The sequence below is a fragment of the Rhincodon typus genome, chromosome 43, assembly GCF_021869965.1.
Source record: "Rhincodon typus isolate 14 chromosome 43, sRhiTyp1.1, whole genome shotgun sequence".
NCBI classification, from domain to species: domain Eukaryota; kingdom Metazoa; phylum Chordata; class Chondrichthyes; order Orectolobiformes; family Rhincodontidae; genus Rhincodon; species Rhincodon typus.
Genome location: NC_063374.1, coordinates 1,626,418 through 1,653,659, shown reverse-complemented (window position 1 = coordinate 1,653,659; position 27,242 = coordinate 1,626,418). Strand labels below are relative to the sequence as shown.

The window sequence follows — 27,242 nt, the reverse complement described above, 5'->3', positions numbered from 1 at the left end:
CATTGATACCATTGGGCTGCAGGGTTCCCAAGCGGCATATGAGTTGCTGTTCCTGCAACCTTCGGGTGGCATCGTTGTGGCACTGCAGGAGGCCCAGGATGGACATGTCGTCTGAGGAATGGGAGGGGGAGTTGAAATGGTTCGCGACTGGGAGGTGCAGTTGTTTATTGCGCACTGAGTGTAGGTGTTCTGCAAAGCGGTCCCCGAGCCTCCGCTTGGTTTCCCCGATGTAGAGGAAGCCACACCGGGTACAGCGGATGCAGTATACCACATTGGCAGATGTGCAGGTGAACATCTGCTTGATGTGGAAAGTCTTCTTGGGGCCTGGGATGGGGGTGAGGGAGGAGGTATGGGGGCAGGTGTAGCACTTCCTGCAGTTGCAGGGAAAAGTGCCGGGTGTGGTGGGGCTGGAGGGGAGTGTGGAGCGGACAAGGGAGTCACGGAGAGAGTGGTCCCTCCGGAAAGCAGATAAGGGTGGGGAGGGAAAGATGTCTTTGGTGGTGGGGTCGGATTGCAGAAGGCGGAAGTGTCGGACGATGTTCTGTTAATGTTCTGTTTCTGATTATTCAAATTGTTGCCTATAAGTCCTTTCTTTAAATTCATTCATGGGATGTGGGCATCATTGGCTGGCCAGCATTTATTACCTGTCCCCAGTTGAAGGTCATGGTGAGCAGCCTTCTTAAAATGTGACAGTTCATGTGCAGTCAGTAGACCCACTATGCCCTAATGGATGGAATTCCAGGATTTTAACCCATCCACAGTGAAGGAGTAATGATATATTTTCAAGTTAGGAGTGTGAATGGCTTTAAGGAGAACATCAACTGGCAGTGTTCCCATGTATCTGCTGCCTTTATCTTTCTAGATGGAAATGGTTCAGAAGGTGCTGTCTAAGGATCTCTGAAGAATTTCTCCAGTTCGTCTTCTTGTTACTGAGAATCAGTGGTGGAGGAAATCAACATTTGTAGATGTGGTGACAATCAAGCATGCTGCTTTGTCCTGGATGATGCCAGACTTCTTGAGTGTTGTTGGAGCCGCTCTCCCATCCAGGGCATGTGGGAAGTTTTTCATTGCACTCCTGACTTGTGCATTGTAGATGATGGACAGGCTTTGGAGAGTTACTGGTTGCAATATTCCTAACCCCTGACCTGATCATGTAGCCACTGTATTGAGATGACGATTCCAGTTGAGTTTCTGGTCAATGGTAACTCCCAGGAGAGTGGCATTGAGAGATTCAGTGATGGTAACATTGAATGTCAAGGGGCAGTGGTTAGATTGTCTCTTATAGGAGATGGTCATAATCTGGCATTTGTGTGATGCGACTGTCCTAGCCACTTTTCAGCCCAAGCCTGGATATTGTCCAGATGTTGTGCGTTTGAACAAGGACTGCTTCAGTATCTGAGGAGTCTGAATGGTGCTGACATTGTGCAATCATCAGTGAACATCTGATCCACTTCTGACCGTATGTGTTCTTGGATCCCCAAGTCTTTGTGGATCCCCACATGTAGAATCCCTACTACAGTGTGGAAAGAGGCATTCGGCCCACTGACCCATATGCATGGACCTTGAAGGGCATCCCACCCAGACCCCAACCTATCCCCAGAAACCTGCATTTTACTATTGCTGATCCACCTAGCCTGTATATCTTTGGACTACGGGAGGAAACCGATAGAAACCCACACAGACACGGGGAGAACATGCAAACTCCACACGGGAAGTCAGCCAAGGCTGGAATCGAACTGAATACTGGTGCTGTGGGGCAGCAATGCTAACCAGCGAGCAACCTTGTCCGATGGTGGAGAGAAGGTCATTGACGAAGCAGCTAAAATGGTTGGGCTTAGGACACTGTCGTGGGGAACTCCTGCAGAGACGTCCCTGGAGCTCGGTGTTTCTCACATCAGATTCTTTCAGTTCCGAAGACTTCAATTTACAAATCCCAGTTTCCCCAAACTTGACGCTGAATTTCCTTTCTTACTACATTGTGTTATTCCCTCCAATAATCTCTGCTTGGATCAACCCTTAAATTATTTGTGCATTGTTTCATCACATTCCCCAAATGTTTGCTGCGTCCCCACAGGGTTTTATCTATTTAAAGCCAGAATCAGAAAGCTCCTTTTCTCCTAGTTGGATACGAATCGGGTTTCCAAATAGGGCAGAGTTTCAGCCAATGGAGCGAGATCCAGGCATAGGCCCGCCCCCAGTTCATCCCGATTGGTTAGAGGACGAGTTGCTCTCTTCAGATTGGGCGAGAGACGCTGTAAATCAGCCAGGGGCTGCGGTGAACTCGAGTATGCGCATTGGGCGTGTTGGCCTTAGAGTATGAAATGCGCTGCATCTCCAGAATGGCAAGCTTTGAAGGATTTCCCAGGCAGTCCTGAAGAAGGGTCACTGCAATCGAAACGTTAACGCTGTTTTCTCTTCCCAGACGCTGAATTTCTCCAGCAATTTCTGTCCGCCACAGAATCTCCAGTATCTGCATTTCTTTGTTTTATTTTGCCAGGCAGCGGGGACAGGGGGAATGGAACCCATCCTGGGGCAGCGACTGGAGGACAGTTCTCATCTGAGGGAGAGGGTCAGTCAATAAGAAGCTCCACTTTGGGTTGGGTGAGGGTATCAATGAAGCTCTGGTCAGGAAGGAAACCCTGAAAAGGTGAGGAAGATTCCCAAAGTCTTTTGGGAATGAGGCACGTTGATTTGATTCTCAATCTGTAGACAGGAGCTGGAGAACTGAAGCCAGGGAGAGGAAAGGGATGGAGGAAACTGGGAATGGATGGAAGAAGTGGGAGTCATAGAGTCATACAGCACGGAAATATACTCTTCGGCCCAAATCGTCCATGCCGACCTGGTTCCCTAAGCTGAACTAGTCCCATTTGTCTATGTTTGGCTCATATCCCTCAAAACCTTTCCTATCCATGTACCTTTCCAAATGTCTTTTAAATGTTGTAATTGTACTCGCCTCTACCACTTCGTTTGGCAGCTCATTCCATACATGCACCACCCTCTATGTGAAAACGTTGACACTCAGGTCCCTTTTAAATCTTTCCCCTCTCACCTTAAACCTATGCCCTCTAGTTTTGGACTCCCCTACATTGGGGAAAAGATCTTGGCTATTCACCTTATCTATGACCCCCCACCTCCCCCCTCCATGATTTTTTTTTTAGAGATGGGTTTAAATTCCACTAGGGGTGGGGGCAACGGCAATGCTGATCTGGGAATTTACAGTCTTGGGGGAACAGGAGAAAAATTGCTTCATTGAAAAGGGAATTGTTTCTTCTGAATTTCTATCTTGTACTGACAGTGATAACTTTTGTAAATTCCTTTTCCAGGATATTGGGAAGGATTCACAGATGAGAAACCCAAACTTTGCATTAAATTTTAACAGTCATTTGATTCATCTGGACTGGAACATCATCGGTCTTTGAATGGGGAATGAGAAATGTTTGATCTGTCTGCAGGAGAATGATTCAAGTGTCAGTATGACTGGGAAGATGTCAAGATGCACACAACCGGAGAGTGTTCCACTGTTAGCACTGATTGTGGATAGATCTTGAACCACTTACACAGCTTGAAATAAATATCTCAGCATTCACAGGAGGAAGAGACACCCCACGAGTTGTGTGCATGGTCAAATCTTCTTCCAAGCAGAAGAAACACCTAAACACTGGCACCATGGAGAAACCATGGAAATGTGAGGACTGTGGGAAAGGATTTACTTATTCCTGCCGGCTGGAAAGCCATCGACGCAGTCACACTGGGGAGAAGCCATTTGTTTGTTCTGTATGTGGGAAGGGATTCACTCAGACAACTTCTCTGATGTCACACCAGAGGGTTCACACTGAGGAGAGGCCTTTCAACTGCATTTACTGTGGAAAGAAATTCAACAACTCATCCACCCTCACCGCACACCAGCGAATTCACACTGGTGAGAAGCCATTCACCTGCCCCGTGTGCAGGAAAGGATTCACTCAGTCATTCGATCTGGTCAGGCACCAGCGGGTTCACACAGGGGAGAAGCCATTCACCTGCCCCGTGTGTGGGAAGGGATTTGCTCGGTTATTCGGCCTGCAGTCACACCACCGAGTTCACACTGAGGAGAATCCATTCAGCTGCACTTCCTGTGGAAAAAGTTTCAGACATTCTTCTACCCTTGCCGCACATCAACGCACTCATACTGGGGAAAGGCCATTCACCTGCCCCACATGTGGGAAGAAATTTGCTCAGTCATTCGATCTGGTGAGGCACCAGCAAATTCACACGGGGGAGAGACCATTCACCTGCCCTATGTGTGGAAGGGGATTCACTCGCTTATTCAGCCTCCAGTCACACCAGCGAATACACACCGAGGAGAATCCATTCAGCTGCAACTCCTGTGGAAAGAAATTTAAGCATTCATCCAGCCTCGCTGCACACCAGAGAATTCACACCGGGGAGAGGCCGTTCAGCTGCACTGAGTGTGGGAAAAGCTTCAGCAGTTCATCCAAGCTCACTATACACCAGAGGATTCACACCGGGGAGAGGCCGTTCACCTGCACCATGTGTGCAAAGAAATTTGCTCAGTCATTTGACCTGGTCAGGCACCAGCGGGTTCACACTGGAGAGAAACCATTCACCTGCCCCGTGTGTGGAAAGGGATTTGCTCGGTTATTCGGCCTCCAATCACACCACCGAGTTCATACTAAGGTGAAACCGTTCAGCTGCACTTCGTCCTGAGTGAGTTTCAGCAGTTGTACCAAATCTGCTGATACACCAACACCACCAAACTGGAGAGATGCCATTTACCTGCTCTTTGTGTGGGAAGTGATTCACTCATTTGCAACAAGTGGTGGTAGCATTTGGATGCTGTTGTTAATCACAACCGGGAGTGATGGCACAGAAAGTCTTAGTTCATTTCTGTTGATGTTAATAGCCATATAATTGGCTGGAATTTAATATTCTGGATATGTTGCTGAATTTTTGGACCTACAGCATTCTTTATTGATACCTCTATCTGTGATCTTTCACCTAATTCAAGAACTCTCAACAGGAATTCGTTTACAATAAAATTGTGAAAATTTACTTCCATCCTAAATGGATCTTTGGTGAAAAATCTACCATTCAGTGTCTAAAAGTTTCCACTGATGAACGTCACCTATTAGAAAGTGTTGATTGATTTGGGTTGACAATTCTTACTGACATAGACAGTTCGTCACAATGAGTACACAGTATCCATTATGAAACTAAACTGTCAAAGGACATGAAGCACAATAGTGAAATATTTTACAATAACACCAATACAAACTTCATAAAAGATTATTGATAGTGATTATGTTTTGAAGTTGCTGAGTTCAATTATTTGTACGAACAGCAACATTTGGTAAAGGCAGAACCCAAAGCAAAGATTAGTTTGAGACCAAACTAGAAAAGTTGTGCTCTTCCTTCTTATAGAAATTCTGGTTGTCTCGTTCATCACGTACATCTTAGTTGCTTTCCATTTCATTGCTGGTGTTCGACATGGCGTTTGCCAAAACTCATTTTCACAGCCGTGCTTCCTTTCTCAGCGACTGAGGGTTTCAGCTGAAGTTTCACCTTTCATGGGCATAAATGCTGTCCCCTCCACACTTAATGTCAGCTCTGATGAAGAGTCACCTAGACTCAAAACGTTAGCTTGCTGTCTCTCTGTGGATGCTGCCTGACCCGCTGTGATTTCCAGCATTTTTGTTTTCAGTCTAGTTTGAGACCAACCCAGCAGAGGTGGTACCGCTATTGAAGCAAAAAGGAAAGCCAGGGCGATACACAAGGTCAGCCCCAGGACACTGCATAGTGTGGAAGAACAGGAAACCTTTTCAAAAGAGTAATCAAAACTGCTTATGACAGTTGAAGTCTAACATATGAAGTAAGATGGGATCAGGATGATGTTAGAAACGTAGAAACTAGGAACAGGGAGTAGGCTATTCAGCCCTTCAAGCCTGCTGCATCATTCAATTTGATCATGGTTGATTATCCAACTCAGTACCCTGTTCCCGCTTTCTCCCTATACCCTTTGATCCCTTTAACCTTAAGAACTATATCTACTGACACCCATGCCACTTGAGTGAATGAAGAAAAGCTTGAAATCATTCAGTGTTTCAGCCTCAACCATTTTCTGTGGCAGCAATTCCACAGGCTCACCGCTCTCTGGGTAATGCTGCCTGGCCTGCTGTGTGCCTCTAGCTCCACACTGTGTTATCTCTTACTCCAGCATCAGTAGTTCTTACTATCTCAAAGAAATTTCTCCATCTGGTCCAGCCATCACCAAAGATGAAACGGCCACACAATGAAGTCCTCACAGATCTAAACAGATGTCCTGGCTGGGTTGAACGTGACTGAGAGTTATACTCCCATGAAACTAACATCTCCCACCTGTAGCTCACCTGTAGCTTTCTGTCATGGTTGAGTTGGGCAATGAACCCTAAAGGCTGCAAAGGCTATTAATTGTTTCACAAACAGAGAGGCTGCTCCAGCTTACCGGAACTCCTGCTGAACTGCTCAAACACAGAAAGTCCCATCTACCACCACGCTTTCATGAGCTCATCCTCCTCCTCTGTTGGGACGTCAGATCTGTCCAATGGGACATGTGTGATGGAAAAACATCTCAATTTGAACGAAGAAAGGCGACAGAGGGGTTTGTACTAACTGCAGGGATATGTCAGTCAGTATCATGGGGAAAGCCTTCACTAAGATCATGTTTAAAAGACGTCCTCTACTTTCAGAATGAGTGCATTCAAAAGCAAAGTACAGTTCCTGTGCTGGCCGATCGAAATTGGACACTCCAGTCACCAGTGCATCAGAAGTAGGGAGCAGGATATACGCCCTTACCTTATGTTTGTCGAGCTCACTAAAACACTCAGTGCTGTTCGTAGGGCCAAATTGAATAAGATTTTGGGGAAATTGTCTGTCCTTCAGAGCTCCTCGGTCTGATCCACTCCACGTGTCCTGTACTGGACTGTCTGACTGCATCATTTCCGACAATTTCAGGGTAAGGAATAGCGTGAAACAAACACCAATGCCAAAATCAGCAACCCACACCTCTTCCGGACAGCCAAGAATAACAATTTTTCTCCGGAAGATAAAACAGGGAGATGTAACGTTGAACAACAAGTGCATTTAAAGGCCCATACGGGGTTTTATTAAATAATTCCTTCCCAAACCACTTCCTTGTGTGACTCCTTCAAAGCCTCAGACTTTATGAGTTTCGGAGAGGTGTGAGAGTTGTTGAAGGTGGTGAAGTGGGAGACAGGTAGGTGATTATTAACAGATTATTAATGTACTTGGATGATTAACACAACCCGGATTGTTCATTTTATAAAATCGGGGTTATCAATGCAGTTGGCAAATAACTAATCAAACCTGATTGTTGGTAGAATACAGGCTAAATTATTGAAATAAATCTTTCTTTTATTTATGTGCATCTTGATTATTGATGTAATAATTTCATGATTAATAATGGACTGGGCAACTGGTTATTAATGTAACAGGGACTATATAATTAATTAGATCATGGTTATTAATGTCATAGAGCCGTTATTATTGTAATAGTATAACACTGAATATTTCTCAAGTAAGATCCTGTTTGTTAATACAATATGCACCAGACTGTTAACATTATAGTGTTCTGATTATCAATGTGTAATGTAATAGGACTGAGTGTAAATACAATGGCAAGCAGATATTAATGTAATCAGTCTGTGAGCATTGATGTAACAGGATCCTTGTTATTGATGCAAAAGAACTTTGATCATTAATATTCTATAATCATAATTGTAAATACATTTTGATGTTGATAATTGATGCAGGCAGATCCTGATTACTGACAAAATTGACTACAAAAACAAAAAAATGTCCAACTTTTCTCTGGCCTTTTGTTTTGCAGCAGCGATCAGGCATCAGAGAACAGTCCATTAGGCCACACCCATTAACCAAAAAAAAAGGAAATTTAAAGAGACCTCACAGCTGTCTGATAACAGTCCAGGCCCTCACAGCCACCACTTTCTGGGGTGAAAAGAAGGAGAGATTATTTTACTCAGTGAATTATGATGATGTTGAGGACATTAGAATCATACTGTACAGAAGCCACCCTTTGAGTCTGTACTGCTAAAAATACACTAAATCTACATGAATCCCACTTTCCAGCACTAGGCCCAACATTGTTGGCTGTCGGAAAAACCCATCTGGTTCACACATGTGTTTTAAGGGAGGGAACTGCGATCCTTACCTGATCTGGCTTATACGTGATTCCAGACCCACAGCAATGTGGTTGACTCTCAGCTGCCCTCGGGGCAAGTAGGGATGGACAATGGACACTGGCCTAGCCAGTGATGCCGTCATCCCATGAATGAAGGGAAAAAAGGCTGTGTGTGTGAGAGAGAGATGCTTCAGTTCAAACGGGTGTGACTGTATCTCAGGCCACATGATCGGTTGAAGGCATGTCCAAGGACATGTAGTAAAAAGAGGAGTGGGATTCACTGGATTGCTTTTTGAAAGAGCTAGTGCTGAATGGTCTCCATTTGTAATTTAAGATTTAGTTTAAGATTCAGTAATAGTTTAATTATTCATAATAGTTCCATACAAAAGAATCATCAGGCCATTCAGCTCATTGTGCCTGTACTGTGTCTGAAAATGTTACCAATCTGTCCTACTCCCCTGCTCCTTCCCCCTCACCCTTAAAACTTTTCCTTATTGAGGAAAAGCCCAAATCATTTTCACAAGTGGGTCTGCTTCCACCAGACATTCGGGCATATTAATTTTAAGATGAAAGGCAGGAGGTTTAGAGGGGATTTGAGGAAAGATTTTGTTTTCACTCAGAGGGTAGTTGGAATGCCCTGCCTGGAAAGATAGTTGACATAGGCAACCTCACAACGTTTAAAAGTTGTTTGGATGAGCACTTCAAAGTGTGTAAACCTTCAAGACTTATTGCTGGAAAGCAGGATTCGTGTAGATTTAGTGTATTTTTAGCAGTACAGACTCGATGGGCTAAAGGGCCTCTTCTGTACTGTATGATTCCAATGTCCTCAGGATGATCATAATTCACTGCATAAAATAATTTCTCCTTTTCACCCTGCTTTTTTTAAACAATTATTTTAAAGCTGTGTTCTGCATTCTGTAGTTAAAAGATCCAAGGGTATAAAGCCTGCACATTCTAACTTTTGATTTCTAACTTAAAGTGTGTAAGAAAGCTTTAGTTTAATTTTTAACATAAAACACTACAGCATTATATCTAATATTGACTTGTGTGAATTTAATCTCAGTCCTCACAATAAAATAATATATAGCAATCCAAATCCAGAGAAGCCACCCTTCTATATCAAGTTGTCAGGATTGATTCAACTGTTTCTGTCCAGTTATGCCCTGTAAATACATGAATATGCCAAAACGTGAAAGCTTAGACTTTCTCAGTCTTTTAATCATCTTTCTATTTCTAACTCAACACTCCTGGTCTGGAAGTTTCACAAACTATAACTTGACACCAATTTCCCAGAATTGTCCTACACTCTTTTCTTGGACAGAAACTATGTTTCCGATCCCAGTCAGGTCTCCTCCAAAACTGCTCCCAAAGCTTTCAATCTTTGGATTTTTTGAGGTGAAAATTAATCCTTGATTATTGTAAATCAAAAGCAATGCAATGTTTTCCAGCACTTGCATCCCTCTGTCATAAACTTTGCAGTTTCCACAATTACCCATTGAAACTCTGGGAATTTGCAGTCACCTGCCCTCTGAATTCGATCACTGTTCAGGAAGGACCTCCTGACCCTTTTGTTTTCCTCTTAAACCCCACGTAAAAGCAACAAGCACCAACATGCCAACAGTCCAAACTCCAAAATAGATCACTCACCTTCCTTGAATTTTACCAAGTCTTTGTCTTAAATGATGATTGTTTCATCCAAAGACTTCAATTAAAACAAATTGAAGTTTGCTGTCTTCAAATTATCCATTACAGCTTTGCCTCATTTATTGTCAGTACAACAAGATATATAAAGTGGTTACTGTCAACAAATCACCTCTTCTAAGATGGCTTCCTTTGGCTCTGTTTGCCTGCCAATTCAGTGGGTTTTAGTCTTAGATCAGTTTTAGACTGATTGACTTTTACTCAAAACCACATTGAAACTTACAAATTGTTCCTTTCTCAATAGCCACATACTATCCACAGAGGAGTCCAAATGATTTAAGGCTTATCTTAATGGTTCTGAAGAAGAATCACATCGAATTTGAAATGTAAACTCTGTTCCTCTCTCCACTGATACTGCTGGACCTGCTGAGTTTTTTTCGGCATTCTCTGCATTTAATGTAGAAACATAAGTTACTAATGTAATAAAGTCATAAAACACTCCATGGGGTATCAGAGGAATTTCATAAAACAAACTTTAACACTGAGTCATGCAGGACGATACGAGTGTAAATTCCAAAACCTTGATTGGAGAGGCAGATTTTGAACAACCATCTTGAATCAGGAGCAGACATTTAGGAAAGAAATTTTGAAGTTTTGCACACAGTCACAGTCATTATTAGAACAATTAAAATCAGGGATGGTACAGAGGCCAAAATGAGAGGAGCACAGAGGGTATTGCAACTGGGGGGGTTACAAAAAGAGAGGGACAAGGCAATGGACAGACTTGAAACAAGGTATCTGAATATTAAAATCAAAGCATTCTTTGGCCAAGAGCTAATATCGATCAGTGCATGCAGGAGTGATGGGTGAATTGGACTTAGTGTGAGAAAGCAGACAAGACAGCCGAGTTTCAGATGATGCCACATTTCTGGGTGGAGAGGGGTGATTGTGAGAGGCTGGTCAGGAATGTATTGGAGGTGACAAATCTAATGCTGACACAGGTATGGACAGAGTTTTAGCAGCAGATGAGGTGGCAACAGCAATGTTATGGAGATTGAAATATCTCGTATCGGTATGATGTGGAAATGTGATGATCAGCTCATTTTAACACTTGGAAAAACAAAGCTCAATTCACCAGTGTCAGCACAGTTTCATGAAGGGCAAGTCATGCTTTGACAAACTTGCTGGAGTACTTTGAGGGCGTCATCAGTAAGGTGGATAGAGTCAGAGTCAGGGAGTCACACAGCACAGAAATAGACCCTTCAGTCCAATTCTCCATGCCGACCAAGTTTGCCAAACTAAACTGGTCCCATTTGCCTGCATTTGGCCTTTTCCTGTTCATATACTTTTGCAAATATCTTTCAAATGTTGTAAACTGTACCTGCATCTACCACTTTCTCTGGCAGTTCATTCCACCCATGAACCATCCTCTACGTGAAAAAGTTGTCTTTTGTGTCATTATGTCAAAATACTACATATAAGTCTATCTCCAGTGGATGTTGTTATATCTAGAACTCCAGAAGGCATTTGACAAGGTACCAAATAAAAGACTGATCCAGAAGGTTAGATCCCAGGGGGTTAACAGTAGAGTAATGGCTTGGATAGAGGATTGGCTGACTGATAGAAAGCAGAGGGTCAGGATAAATGGTGAACTGTATCTAGGCGAGAATTGAAGGATTCAGTTCTTGGTCTGATATAGATTTACATAAATGATCTGCAAGCAGGGACAGAATGTAACTAGCAAAATTCACAGATTGTACTATAATAGTTAGGAAAGCAGGTTGTGATGAGGAGATAAAGAGTTTACAGATGAATATTGATAGGCTAGGAGAAAGGGCCAGAATCTGGCAGCTGGAGATTATCTATTTGACTGGAAAAATAAAAGGACAAGTTATTATTTGATGGGAAGCAGATTCAAAGTGCGTCAGTGCATATAATAAGAAAGACAAATTGAATTCTGGTATTTACTGCAAAAGGACTGGAGAATAAAAATAAAGAAGTGTTGTTACAATTATATAAGGCATTGGTGAGACCAATGTATTGTGTCCAGTTTTGGTCTCCTTAGTTGAGGAAAGATGTGGTGACACTGGAGGCAGTTCAGAGGAGGTTCACCAGATTGATTCCAGGGGTTAAAGGTCTGTCAGAAGATGAGCAGTTGAATAGCTTGGGCTTGTACTCGCTGGAGTTCAGAAGAATAAGGGGGGAATCTGATTGAGGCATATAAAATGCCAAAGGGCTTTAACAAAGTGGACATTGAACCCCTTGTGGAACAGTCTTGAACAAGAGGCCATAGATATAGAGTGAAAGGAGGTAGGTTCAAAACTGAGATGTGGAGAAATACTTCTCTCAGGGGGTTGTGAATCTGTGGAACCCACTGCCCCAGACTACAGTGTAGGCAGAAGCCATCAACAGATTCAAGAAAGAAATAGCTATGTTTCTGATGGAAAGCAGGATAAAGGGCTATGGGGACCAGGAAGGAAAGTGAAGTTGAGACCAGGATAAGATCAGCCATGATCATGTCAAATGGCAGAGCAGACTCAAAGGGCTGAATTGCCTATTCTTGCTCCTAATTCATATGCTTCTATATTTATTTTGAGATTAAATATTTGTCTAAGATTGTGAAGGGCCACAGACAGTTCCTAGGGAGTGTGACAGAGATGAGGTAGCTGGTTGGTGTTGTCACTGTAAATGCAATAACTAACACTGAATAAATTTCTCCTCATCTTAGTCCTAAATGACTTATCCTATATCCTTAGACTGTTATCCCTGGTTCTGGACTTCTTGGTCATTTACCCAGTCTAGTCCACTTAGAATTTCATAGGTTTCTATGAGATTCTCCCTCAATCTTCTAAACTCCAGTGAAACAGTCCTAACACCATTGAATGTCAAGGGGCAATAATGAATTGTTTCTTATTATAAATCATAGATCATAGAATCTCTACAGTGTGGAAACAGGCCGTTCAGCCGAATAAGTACACCGCCACACCGCCCCTCCGAAGAGCATCCTACCCTGACTCATTCTCCTATCCCTGCATTTCCCCATGTCTAACCCATCTAACCTAAACATCCCTGGACACTATGGACAATTTAGCATGGTCAATCCACCTACCTTGCACATCCATGGACTGTGATGTGACGCAGCAGAGCTGACCACTGAGCCACCGATAGCTTCTCAGAGCCTCCCATTTGTGTGGTATAAATGTTACCTGCTACTTTTCAACCCAAGCCTTAATATTGTGCATGCCTTGCTACATTTGAATATGGCCTGCTTTAGTATCTGGGGAGTGGTGCTGAACATTGTGCAATCATCAGCAGACATCCGCACTTCTGACCTTCTGATGAGGGAAAGTTGTTCGTGTATCAGCTTAAAATGTTTTCTCAGTTTATTTGTGCTTGGGTTAGAGAATCCCACAAGTAAGTGAGGATTTTGAGGAGGTAATGAGGACATCCTTAAAGTGCATTCTCTGCCCTCCTGGTAACTGCTTGCCACAATGAAGCTCAGAATAGAGAACTTATTTTGGAAGTCTTCTGTCAGGCATGCAGATGTCATATCTCAATGCACTGACCATACCCAGTGCCTTAATGCTGGAGACATTGACCTCAGAGCAGATAGTGATATTGGAGCATCCATCCTGCGAGTGAATTTGCAGGATTATGGAGGGGAATGTTTATTTTATCATTCTAAAATAACTGATGCCTCACTCTCCATTGATTTCAATGTTAACAGAAATTAACAGCTGAACCAGTCAGCAATTATTTACAAATGAGTGAGGGTTTCTCATAGTTGGAATCTTTCTCTGTTCTTTATGCTCAAGTTGTTCAATCTCTCCTGTAATTCTCCAGAGTTCTCTGAAAAGACAGGGTGTATAAGAATAAACCATTTCCACTGGCTAGGGATTCTAGAACTAGGGGGCATTGTCAGAGAATTAGGGCTAGACCATTCAGGAGAGATCTTAGGAAGTACCTCTATGTAAAAAGGATGGTAGATATTTGCAACTCTGCTCCACAAATGGTAGTAGATTCTAAATCAGTTGTTAATTTCAAATCTGAGATTTTTTGTTAAACGAGAGTACTAAGGAATATGGGCAAAAGGCAGATATATGGAGCTAAGTAATAGATCAGTCATGATCTCACTGAATGGCAGTACAGGCTTGAGGGGCTGAATGGCGTACTCCTGTTCCTATATTTCATATTTCCAGCATCTGCAGTATTTTGCCTTTATGCCATATTTATCCTGTGAATATTGAGCCCAAGGATTGGGTTGTGGTGTGTTTCCTTGTTCATCTTGTTGACTCTAAATGTTGAATTTATGGTTTCAGAAATCAGATAGTCAAGCTCCCAAAAACAGATTGTCTTTCACTGATTTTATTAACAGCTTTGTGATAATACAGGTAGAGTGTGGTCATCTGATTTGGAGAAAGGGCATAATGTTGGGGTTGACCCCTTGTCCTATGAGTATATCCAAGCTGCAAATGATTTCATTGTCTTCTATCAGTCATGACTGAAGAGACCAAATTGCGAGCAGCCTGGATAGCCACAGAAACTGCAGTTTATATTGGGGATAGGGGAGCATCTACAGCTGTGGCACCTCTAGCCTACCTTGGGACATGTCATTTATTGTGAATTTTGTATAGATGCTGTAGATGTGGACCAGATTTCACTGCAGCCTTCATATGGGCCAGTTGGCTGCTGTGTTCTTCGAAGAGAGAATTTCATGGCAGAGTTTTGGAAGGAGAATTTGTTTTTCCCTGTCAGTTCCATTTCCTGTCACTCCCATCTGTACTAATCATTGGTTATTATTATATTTACCCTGGGATATTATTTACCCTGGGACAGTTCCCTGTTGATGATCTGCTTGGGGGATTCTGTTATCATCTGTGTGGGAGATATGACCTGACAATATGAGTTGAGTTTTCTGGAGGATGGTCTCCATGCTGTTGAACCCAGCTTGATTGAGAACCTAGTCATATGTTCTTCGAATTCTCCAGACGGACCTCATGTGTCTTTGGTGGCAGTGGTCCAGAGTTTTGATACAGCAGACCCAGGGGTTCTGCACCATGCAGCAAGATGGTAAGGACACTGGCCAGCTGAGGTTTAATGTTTTTATCTTCAGCTTAAGACCATGCTGCTTCCAGACACAAACAGAAACAATACATTGGATTCAGAGTTCAATGGTGTACATCAATATTTCAATATCACACATGATAGAGTCATACAGCAGAGAAACTAACCCTTCAGTTCAACTCGTCCATGCTGACCAGGTATCCCAAACTGAACTAGTCCCATTTGCCTGTGCTTGGCCGTATCCCTTGAAACCTTTCCTATCCATTCATCTGTCCAAAAGTCTTTTAAATGTTATAATTATACCCACCTCTACCACTTCCTCTGGCAGCTCATTCCTTTACATGCACCAGCCTCTTTGTGAAAACGTTGCCCTTCAGATCAATTTTAAATCTTTCCCCTCTCACTGTAAACCTATGCCCTCTAGTTTTGGACTCCCCTACCCTTGGAAAAAGACCTTGGCTATCTCAGGCCATTCAACCCAACCAGTCGATACTGGGTTTATGTTCTACTTAAGCATCTTCCCATCTTTTCAGATTTAAATCTCCCATCATTACCAGCTATTCCCATTCTCCCTCTCGCACTTATCTAGCTTCCCCTGACCATGTGCAGGCGGGTGGGATTAGTTTAGAATGGCATCATGGTCATGGTGGGCTGAAGGGCCTGTTACTGTGCTGTATTGTTCTACATACTCACCAATCAATCACACCCACATCTCAGAGCAGCAAATATTCTACTAGGCCGATGGTTTTCCATGACAGGCAAAATATAGTGCAGTCCAGGAGCAAACAGCAAACATTAGCTATAAAAACAGAAGTTGCTAGAAAAGCTCAGCCGATCTGGCAGCAGCTGTGAAGAAAATTCAGAGTTAACATTTCGGGTCAGGTGACCCTTCCTCAGAACAGCACCAGCCTGCTGTTTAATGCAAAAGCTAACTGGATTAAAAGTTAAACCAGGTTTGCAGATAAGATGCTTGATTCACACATCGAAGATAGGAGAGATGCTGTGGGACACATTTTAAGTTCAGACACAGAAAGTGACGAGCAGAATGGACTTTGAGTTTTGTGATCCGAAGTGTGATACCAAAACCTTCCTAGCAGGGAAAGAAACTCTTGTACTCCCCAGTATAGAGAGCTGGAATGGGTTTACCAGTGTAACTAAAGGTATGAGAACTGAAGGTATGAGAATCCAGAGTTAGAAAGTAAAAAAGATTCAATCCTGGATGTGATTAAAGCTGCAACAGAAGATTCCATCTTTGCCAATGAAATATGAACTCACTGGTGTTTCAGAACACTGGAGGATTGAGTGAATCGCCGATTCACAGGTGGAGCAGGTGGGAAGCCACTCCTTAGGGTGAACTCAATGGTGCCTCTACAGGGAGGAAGAATCAGTGAATCCCTTTCCACACACAGACCATTTGATCGGCCTCTCCCCAGTGTCAGTGCTCTGGTGTCTGACAGAATTGTTACAATGTTGAATGAGACCATTCGGTGCATCATGCCTGCACTGTTTCCATTGTAGATCAGAAGACAGGATGAATGAATGAATCTCTTCCTACACACTGAGCAGAGGAACAACATCACCCCATTGTGAGCTTGATATATGTTAGAAGTTTGGATGATCAAGTGAATCTTTTCTCAGACACAGAACAGAGTCAGGAAGTCTGGGTTCAGGTCCCACCTGCTCCAGAGGTGTGTAATAACATCTTTGAACAGGTTGATGAGAAAATAAAGAATTTCTACAGTGCGGGAAAAAGCCATTTGGCACATCAAGTCTGCACCAATCCTCCAAAGACCCAGACCCAGCCCCCCACCCTATCCCCGCATTTACCATGGCTAATCTACCTAGCCTGCACATTCCTGGACACTATGGGGCAACTTACAATGGCTAATCCACTTGACTTGCACCTCTTTGGACGGTGGAAGGAAACCAGAGCACCCAGCAGAAATGCATGCAGACATGAGGAGAATGTGTAAAGTCCACACAGACAGTCGCTCGAGGAAGGAATTGAACCTGAGTCCCTGGCACTGTGAAGGAGCCACTATGCTGTTCCATATCTATAACAAAGTCTGACACCAAACCACATGTTAGGGAAGGTGAGGACATGCTTGGTGAAAGAGTTTGGGCTTTAGGAACTTAAGGAAAATTAAATGTTCCATCAAACAGCAAGAGTCACTATCAGTGGCTGGGAAGTTTGTGTTCGACTGATAGGTCATTTTGTAGGAGAAACTTATCTCTGGTTAAAGTGATCTGAAATGAAAAAATGCAAAAGCTATGTCTTTAAGACAAGTTACATGTGTTGTCAACATCTTCGCCGGTGTTTTAGCGGTTAGGGTTCAGTACTGTTACCATCATAGTTTGGTTTTGAAATCCCAGCCATTGGAAACAGCAAAGAAAGAGAAACTCTGCCTTTTAATCAGAGTTTCTAGTCAGAGTTTCACATCAGAGCTAGCACATAGGGGTGGGAACAAATGTTGAGGAGGGAAAGAGAAGGGTTGTAACCACTGGATAACAAGAGTCATATCAGAACAAGCGTAGAGAATGCTGGAGAAACTCAGTGGGTCTGGCAGCATCCACAGTATATTGCCTTCGGTTATCCGACTCAAAACATTAACTGTGTTTTATTCTCCATTCATGTGCCAGACCTGCCAGTTTCTCCAACATTCTCTGTATTTGTTTCAGATTTCCAGCATCCACTGTTTTTATTTATTCCTGCTCTTTCTAGTACCACAAGTTTTATTCCTAACCACTGAAGCACAACTGCCCTCTCAAAGCATCTTGCCAGGTCTTTGCTGTGACTTGCTATCAGTTTACATTTCCCAACATCAAAGTTGCTTCTTTCACAGTCATTTTGCCTTTTACTGGCATTAAACATTACATTCTGTGACCCTACTTTCAAAGTAAAGATTGAATTTTTTGATCTGCCTGAACAGAAGCAGCAACAGTAATTCTTTTTGCTGATTGTTGAGCTTGCGGAGTTGCTCAAGAGGCTGTAAACAGCACAACTCCACAGAATCTGAGTCAAGATCCCACCTGTCAGTTAAACCAGGGTGGGGAGGTGGAGCAGGTAACACATCTAAGGATTAAAAGCTAGTAGGTTTGACATTTTTACCCATTTCTTGACACTGAGTTTAGACTTAACTGGATGACTTAACAATCAGCGTGGTGGTTCAGCGGCTAGCAGTGCTACCTCACAAAGCCAGAGACCCATGTTTGATTCCAGCTTCGGGCAAGTGTGTGGAGTTTGCACATTCTCCCCATGTCTGCCGTGGGTTTCCTGCGGGTGCTCCAGTTTTCTCCCACAGTCACAAAGATGTGCAGGTTAGGTAGTTTGGCTATGCTAAATTGCCCATTGTGTTCAGGGATTTGTAGGCTAGATGATTTAGCCATGGGAAATGCAAGATGACAGGTGGTCATTGTGGACTGAATCGGCTGAATGGCTTCCACACTGTAAGGATTTTATGAATGTTATATCTTATCCCTACGGCTGCAATCGTGATAGATCACAAAGCATTCTTTTATTCAACAACAACGCTTTTCAAATGGCAGGTATCTCACGCAGCATTCACGACGAAAGAAACTGGTAAATGGGCTGAATGAGAGATAGTAGGAACTGCAGATGCTGGAGAATCCGAGACAACAAGTGCAGGGCTGGATGAACACAGCCATCCAGCCCTGCACCTTGTTGTAATGGGCTGAATGGCCTTCTTCTGTTCCAAGGTCCCATTGTGCCTTATCCTGCGTACACGAGATGATTGCGCATTGTGGGTGGGGTCTATGCGCAGGAGCTGGAGCATGCGCCTTGCGGATTCCCGGTTGCGATGACGCGAATATTTCGAAAGCCCAATCCGTGAGCTAAAGTCAATTGTAGGAGGGTATTGGAGGAGGTGTTGTGAGCAGGCAGGTTTCATAAACACGTAGTGACAGGCCGAGGGCCGAATAAAGAACGACTGGTCCCGGGTTAACCCCGAATGGGTAGTCGCTGATGTCGCGTTTCCCGGTGAAGGTCCTTGGTCAAGGGCCGCCATCTTTGTTGGGGGCAGTTGGTGATGCGCATGCGCGTTTCTCGGGGCCGGGAAGAGAATGAAAGCGCGATAGCTGAGAATGGGCAGTCCAACGTGGGCCAGAGCAGGTAAGGATGACAGATCCCCTCCCCTACTAGCACGGGCTTTTACAACAATTTTTAAGAGTTTCATGGCCACCTTTCCTGAGATGGCTTTATTTTCCACATCCATCACTGAAGTTAAATTCCACCAGCTGCTGTGATTAAATTGAACCTGCATTCCCGGAGCTTTAATCCAGACCTCTGCTTTATTAATCCAGTGATATTATCACATTACTTACATCTCTCTTCACCCACCCCCAAAAAATGTGGTAGGTCCTAGATTCATAGGGATGGATTTTGTGAACTGTTAATTTTGTTTTTTTTCGATCTACCAGAAGTGTTATCACACACAACTGAGCGATATCTTGGTGACTTTCCCTTTTGCATTTTTTTTTAATCACTATCCACCGCCAGTAAAAAAAACACGCATGCAGCCAATTCAATATTTACATGCAAAGCACAGGCAATGCAAACCATCAAAAGTGATGGCGTGGTAGGGAGCGAGGAGAGGGACTAAATCAAAATGTAGCTGGAGGAGGGAATAAAGAACTGTATCTCCCGCGGTGCCCACCTCTTGAGAGCTCCTTTTATAGGAGGTCAGAAGAGAAACTTTTCTCAATGGGATACTCAAAAGAACAACCAGATCAAGATCTGAAATTGTCACTTGATTAATCAGAACATGAATACGGACAGCTTTTGAAAGTGATAGGATTGAGATTCTTCTGTGGGGAAAAAATTGAATATGTAGAAATGGAGAGGGAAAGCGTGTGGAGGAATTAAAGAACAAGGAGGTGAATTCTAAACAAAAACTGAAGTTGCTGGAGAAACTGGGGGAAGAAAGTAGAGTTAACACTTCATGTCCAACTCTTTGAAGAGTCATCAGATTGAAATATTAACTCTGCTTTCTTCTTACAGATGCTGCTAGAACCTGCTGAGTTTCTCCAGCAAATTATGTTTTTGCTTCAGATCTCCAGCATCTGCAGTTCTTTGTTGTATTTCAGAGGTGAATTTTAATATTGAGGATTTGCTTAACCAGGAGGATCAGTAGGCAGAGTTAAGGAGCAATGGATTTCAGTAAAGCATTTGATAAGCTTCCCCATGTTAGGCTATTGCAGAAAATACGGAGGCATGGGATTGAGGGTGATTTAGCGGTTTGGATCAGAAATTGGCTAGCTGTAAGAAGACAAAGGGTGGTGGTTGATGGGAAATGTTCATCCTGGAGTTCACTTACTAGTGGTGTACCTCAAGGATCTGCTTTGGGGCCACTGCTGTTTGTCATTTTTATAAATGACCTGGATGAGGGCGCAGAAGGATGGGTTAGTAAATTTGCGGATGACACCAAAGTTGGTGGAGTTGTGGATAGTGTGGAAGGATGTTGCAGGTTACAGAGGGACATAAATAAGCTGCAGAGCTGGGCTGAGAGGTGGCAAATGGAGTTTAATGCAGAAAAGTGTGAGGTGATTCACTTTGGAAGGAGTAACAGGAATACAGAGTACTGGGCTAATGGTAAGATTCTTGGTAGTGTGGATGAGCAGAGAGATCTCGGTGTCCATGTGCATAGATCACTGAAAGTTGCCACCCAGGTTGATAGGGTTGTTAAGAAGGCATACGGTGTGTTAGGTTTTATTGGTAGAGGGATTGAGTTTCGGAGCCATGAGGTCATGTTGCAGCTGTACAAAACTCTGGTGCGGCTGCACTTGGAGTATTGTGTACAGTCCTGGTCACCGCATTATAGGAAGGATGTGGAAGCATTGGAAAGGGTACAGAGGAGATTTACCAGGATGTTGCCTGGTATGGAGGGAAGGTCTTATGAGGAAAGGCTGAGGGACTTGAGGCTGTTTTCGTTAGAGAGAAGAAGGTTAAGAGGTGACTTAATAGAGACATACAAGATGATCAGAGGATTAGATAGGGTGGACAGTGGGAGCCTTTTTCCTCGGATGGTGATGGCTAGCACGAGGGGCCATAGCTTTAAATTGAAAGGGGATTGATATAGGACAGATGTCAGAGGTAGGTTCTTTACTCAGAGTAGTAAGGGCGTGGAATGCCCTGCCTGCAAAAGTAGTAGACTCGCCAACTTTAAGGGCATTTAAATGGTCATTGGATAAACATATGGATGATAATAGAATAATGTAGGTTAGATAGGCTTCAGATTGGTTTCACAGGTCGGCGCAACATCGAAGGCCGAAAGGCCTGTTCTGCGCTGTAATGTTCTATGTTCTAGGTTCTATGGATACAAGGGTCATGGTGTGAGGAAGAAGGCAGCAGAGATTATATGATCCCAAGTTTGTTAGGATAGGAAGGTGTTAGGATCATCAAGTGTACACGGTAAAAAAGGGACTGATGAGAGTTTCAGAAACAGCTAAAACAGAAGCAAAGTTGGCCGATGTTACTTAGGTGGATCTGCCTGATTACAGACTTACTCTTTTGTTTCTTCCTCTCACCCATTTCCCCAGCACCCCCTGTTGCCTTTCACTCCCTCCATTCTCTTTCCTCATTTCTGAGGGATTATCATCCTGAAATGAAACCTTTACAATCTTTTTCTCCATCAGTGCAGCCTTACCTGTTGGATCTTTCCAGCATTTTCTGTTTTTATTAAAACCACAAACTGAATTAATCCAATCGGTCCATCAAGTCTGCTCCACCATTTCATCATGGCTGCAGTGTTACTCAACCCTATTCTCTTGCCTTATCTTTGTGACCCTTGATCTCCTTACTAATCGAGAATATATTTATCTCTCTCTGAAATATACTCAATAGCTTTGCCTCCACTGCCATCTGTGGCAATGAGTTCCACAGATTAACTACCCTCTAGCTGAAGAAGATCCTCCTTTTTGGAATTAAAAAGGGTTCTCCCCTTCATCTGAGGCAGTGCCCTTGGGTCCCAGTCTCTCTTACGTCCATTCTCTCCAGGCCTGTCAGTATTCTGTAAGTTTCAATCAGATCCTCCCTCATCCTTCTAAACTCCATTGAGTACAGACCTAGAGTCCTCAAATACTCCTCATATGAGAAGCCCTTCATCCCTGGACATCCTTCAAGGCCAGCACATCTTTCCTTAGGTATGGGGTGCAAAACTGCTCACAGTGTTCCAAATGCAGTATAACTGGAGCCTTATACAGCCTTGGCAGTACATCTCTGTTCTTGTATTCCAACCCTCTTGAAATGAATGCTGACATTGCATTTATCTTCCTAACTGCCAACTGAACCTGCATCTTAACTTTAAGAGAGTCCTGAACTAGAACTCCTAAGTCTCTTTGTGTTTCAGATTTCTGAAGCCTTTTCCCAATTCCAAAATAGTCTATGCCTTTATTCTTCCTATCAAAGTGCATAACCCCACACTTTCCCACATTGTATTCCATCTGCCACTTCATTGCTCACTCTCCTAGCCTGAGCAAATCATTCTGCAGCCTCCTTGCTTCCTCAACACTATCCCTCCACATAGCTTTATGTCATCTGCAAGCATAGCGACAATGCCTTTAGTTCCTTCATCCAGATCGTTAATGTATAACATGAATAATTGTGGTCCCAACACAGACACGTACAGAACTCCACCAGTTACCGGCTGCCATCCTGAAAAACATCCCTTTGTCTCTACTCCCTGCCTTCTGCCAGTCAGCTAGTCCTCTATCCATACCAGTTCCTTGCCCTTAATACCATGTGCTTTATATTTTTTAGCAGCCTCCTTGTCAAAGGCCTTCTGGAAATCCAAATAGATCATGCCCACTGGCTTTCCTTTGTCTGACTTGCTCATTACCACGTCAAAAAGTTGTAACAGCTTTGTTAGCCATGATCTACCCCCTTAACAAAGCCCCACTAACTCAGCCCTATTTTATCATGGACTTCCGACTACTCCGTAATCTTATCCTTAATGATGCACTGTAAAATCTTACCAACTACTGAGATCAGGTTAACCAGCCTGTGTTTCCAGTCTTCAGTCTCCCTCCCTTCTTAAACAAGGGCATTGCATTAGCAATTTTACAGTTGAGTGACACCCTCCCTGATTCCTTCACTAAAGTGCAAAGACATTTAGATGATGTAGATTTGTGGTCAGAACACCCCTTAGAGTGAAACGTTTCACCATGATTATGACAATTCAGTTCAGCCTCAAAGGCTCGGAGACAGGATTGGGATTGGCTTTTGTAGCAGAGACTGAGACAATGGCTTCAGTCTTCCCAATGTTTAAACAGAGGAAATTTCTTCTCATCCATTCTGCAGGTTGGCCAAGTCAGGAAGTGTGTGAATTGGAGAGGAACTTGTAGCTGATGGAGTTCACATCTGGCTGTGGATGTAGTGTTTCTAGGTGATGGAGGTTGTTTGGGATTTTCTGTCAAAGTCCTGGTCATGTTGCAGGATGTGGAACCCCTACTTCTTCACCTCTGTTTCTTTCACTTATGTAGAGACTGGAGTCTTGTGTAAGCCAAGGCAGGGTGGACAGGTATGACAGTATTACGGTTTTTATGGTCAACGTTTTACTTGTGCCATTCCCACACATTACTAGATACATCCAGATCAAGTTCATGACCTGCATTTGTTTGGGATTTCTCTCATTCCCTTTTTTTCTGTTTCAAATCAATTTCCCAGGGAATTAGAACAGGAGGATTTGAAGTCGGAAAACTGAAACCCAAAATCAAATCAAGATCTGATGGAGTCACCCAATTTACCACAACCTGAATAACATTGGATTGTGAACATGGAAGGTAAAAGCACTGTTCACAGTGGAGAGAAGCTATACACGTGTTCTGTGTGTGGACGAGGCTTCAGTCAATTATCTGGCCTGTCGAGACACAAGTGCAGTCACACTGGGGAGAAGCCATGGAAATGCAAAGACTGTGGGAAGGGGTACAGATCCCCATCTCAGTTGGAAACTCATCGACGCAGTCACACTGGAGAGAGGCCATTTACCTGCCCAGAGTGTGGGAAGGGATTCACTCTGTCATCCAACTTATTGACACACCAGCGAGTTCACACTGACGAGAGACCTTTCAAGTGTCCAGACTGTGGGAAATGCTATAAAAGTTCTGGAGAACTGATTCGCCATCAAGGTGTTCACATTGATGACAGACCGTTCAGGTGCTCTCAGTGCGGGTCTGGGTTCAGACGATCATCTCACCTCACAGTACACCAGCGAGTTCACACTGGGGAGAGACCGTTCATCTGCTCCGAGTGTGGGAAGGGATTCGCTCAGTTCCCCAACCTGCAGAAACACCAGCAGGTTCACAGTAATGAGAAGCCATTTACCTGCCCCGATTGTGGGAAGGGATTCACTCAATCATTCAGCTTGCTGAGACACCAGCGAGTTCACACTGGGGAGAGACCATTCACCTGCTCACAGTGTGGAAACACATTTACTCAGTCTTCCAGCCTGCTGAGACACCAACGAGTTCACACTCAAGAGAGGCCATTCTCTTGCTCCTTGTGTGGAAAGGGATTCACGACTTCATCCAGTCTAGTAGAGCATAAGCGAGTTCACACTGGGGAGAGGCCATTCAACTGCTCCGAGTGTGGAATGGGATTTACTAAGTCATCCACCTTGGTGAGACACCAGCGAATTCATAAATAACTGCAGTGATGAGATTCTGGTGTTAATCAGATCAAAGACTGCACCAAATTCATTGGGTTCCTGCTGATACTAATAAACTTCTGTCCAGTCATAGGCATTAATATTCTGGATAAAAGTCAAATAAATCAGCTTTGTGTTCAACATAGTTTGTCAAGTCTTTTAAATATTGCTAACAGAAATTAGTTCCTTTTGCTGGGATGTCCCTCTCCTGTCTCCTCCATCCTCACCTCCAATAACAAGTGCGAGGAGCTCCTGGAACTTCTTTGTCACTAAGATTAAGATCATCTAATCAGCTTCTTCTCTCCTTTTGGCAGCAAAGTGCCTCAACAGATCTTCCTTGCCCAAGCACCACTTTCTCCTCTGTCCCATCACACGCTGTCAGTATTGCTGTTGTTCATCCATCCCACCACCTGGTCCATTGACCGTATTGCTACAAAATGCCTGATCCCTTAACCTCTTTGTGTTGCTGAATTTGTTCAAAGGTCTCTCTCTTTCCAAATTCTGTACCTCCTCCTCAAATCGGCCAGCATCACCACCTGCTCAAAAAATAAACCTTCGACCACTGTATTCTTGAAAATTACTGCCCCATCTCCAATCTCCCTCTCGTCTCAGAGTCACAGAATTGCTGCACCTCTAAATGAAGCCATTCAGCCCATTGTGCCTGCGCTGTCTCTTCAAATGAGCATCATTACCCCATGCCAAGTGCTTTTTCTCTAGACCTTTGAACACCATTTCAAATAATCATCCAATATCCTCTTGAATGCATCAATTGAACCTACCTCGTCTACATTTCCAGGCCCCACAATCCATACCCTAACTACTCACACTGTGAAAAATGTTTTTCCCCGACATTGCTCTTGCTTCTTTTGCACATCACTTTAAATCTATGCTCTCTCATTTTTGTCCCTTTTATGTTTCTTCCTATCTGTCCATCCCATTCATGATTTTGAAAACCCCTTTAAAATCTCCTCTCAGACTTTTCTTCTTAAATGTATTCTTATTACTGAAGTTTGTCCATTCCTGGAACCATTTGTATAAATTCGTCTGCATTCTCTCCAGTGCATTCACATCTTACTTATAATGTGCTGCCCACATTGTGCAAAATACTCCAGCTGAGGTCTAACTATCATCTTACAAAATTTCAACATCTTCTCCTTGACCTTGTACTTTGTGCCTATTAATAAAGCCGAGAGCATTGTACACTTTATGAACTGGTCTCTCAACCTGTCCTGCCACCTTCAATGATCTGTGCACATCCACACCCATTTAACACAGTAATAATGCATTACAGCACAATGGAGCGTATTCTTAATGTGAAGGCGGCATGTCATCTCCACAAGGAATGCGGTGGTCACTCTTACCGATACTGTCACGTACATATACACCCACAGATTGGTAAGGACGAGGTCAAGTGTGTTTTTTGCTCTTATTGATTCCCTCACCACCTGCCGCAGATCCAGTCAAGCAGTTGTGTCCTTTAGCCCCTACCAGTTTGATCAGTAGTGCTGCTGCCAAATTGCTGTTGGTGGTGGGCATTGAAAACCGCTACCCTGGGTATATTTTGCACCCTTGCCACCCTCAGTGCTTTCTCCAAGTGTTGTTCAATATGTACTGATTGAACAGCTGAGAGAGGATGGTACATGGTAAACAGCTTATGTTTAACCTGATGCCCTGAGACTTAATGGGATCCGGAGTCAATGTTGCATCCCAACTCTGCTGGGTCTGTCCTGCCGATGGGACAGGACATATCCAGGAATGGTGATAGTGACGCCTGGGACATAGTCATACTCATGGAATCATACCTTACAGATAATGCCAGGCTGTTGTTTGACTAGTCTGTGGGACAGCTCTCCCAATTTTGGCATTAGACCCCCAGATGTTAATATGGAAGACTTCGCAGGGTCGACAGGGCTGTTTTTGGCCATTGTCATTTCTAGTGCCGAGGTCGATTCAGGCTTCTAACCAGTTTCATTTCTTTATTGAGACTTCATAATTAATACAACTGAGAGCCTTGCTAGGTCATTTCAGAGGGCAGTTGACAGTCAACCACATTGCTGTAGATCTGTCTGTTTCTCTGCTGTAGGCAGCAATTTAACTCACATTTTGGTTCACACAGGTGACAGCATGTAGTTTGCTTTGACCATTTTGGAAGGGATGATTGTTAAATTATTTTTTAAATCAACCTGTTCAGAAATGTTATGACACACTTCTGGAGCTAAGGGGTACAGTTCAATGGAAACTAGTGTTTACTATGTGTGAACCTACTGAACAAGATTGTTTAACTGCAGAAGTAACCAACCCAAATATGTTGTTATTTCATATCTAGATATGTGAAATCTCTGGCACGTCACTGTCCCATGCTGAAGTTTTCCCCTCCTGGATCCAAGGCACCAAAGCCATTTCAATTGTCAAGTTGACTGAAATCATCCAGTTGGGCAGAGAAAATTCAACCTGGGTACTCTTTATCTGCATGGCTCAGTTTTAGATTTCATATTGCATTAATCAACAAAGCTCTGAAGAGAAGCTCATCCATGTTTTATAAGAGACATATTTTCTGATTGTGAGGCAAACTAAGATCACAGGTTTTGTACACTAAACATGTATGAATAGAATTATTTAAGCAGTAAGAAACAGATTGGAATATAGCAAACATCACTCCATTACTTAAGGGAGCAGGAGAG

General features: G+C 43.4%; 2 protein-coding genes across 4 annotated transcripts in view; both read left to right on the top strand.

The window, feature by feature from the left end:
- Nucleotides 1-5,538, top strand: part of LOC109935801 (zinc finger protein 850-like) — a gene marked incomplete at its 5' end in the record, with an annotated part of 75,228 nt that extends 69,690 nt beyond the window's left edge. Inside the window, 2 exons of the mRNA XM_048619606.1 lie at nt 2,122-2,285; nt 3,542-5,538. Of these exons, the coding sequence (XP_048475563.1) occupies nt 2,122-2,285; nt 3,542-4,707 (1,330 nt within the window). The remainder of the gene's footprint in view (nt 1-2,121; nt 2,286-3,541) is intronic.
- A 493-nt stretch (nt 5,539-6,031) lies between these two features.
- LOC125487624 (zinc finger protein 239-like) lies at nt 6,032-24,702 on the top strand. 3 transcript variants are annotated; one of them, XM_048619513.1, is made up of 2 exons: nt 6,032-6,991; nt 23,583-24,665. In XM_048619513.1, the coding sequence occupies exon 2, from the start codon at nt 23,692-23,694 to the stop codon at nt 24,559-24,561; it is 870 nt and encodes a 289-aa protein (XP_048475470.1). In that variant the 5' UTR covers nt 6,032-6,991; nt 23,583-23,691; the 3' UTR covers nt 24,562-24,665. The 3 variants fall into 3 exon arrangements, with proteins under 3 accessions (XP_048475470.1, XP_048475469.1, XP_048475468.1); XM_048619512.1 differs by lacking the exon at nt 6,032-6,991 and adding an exon at nt 7,000-7,252 and having other exon boundaries at nt 23,583-24,701; XM_048619511.1 differs by lacking the exon at nt 6,032-6,991 and adding an exon at nt 18,700-19,031 and having other exon boundaries at nt 23,583-24,702.
- The last annotated feature ends 2,540 nt before the right edge of the window (nt 24,703-27,242 follow it).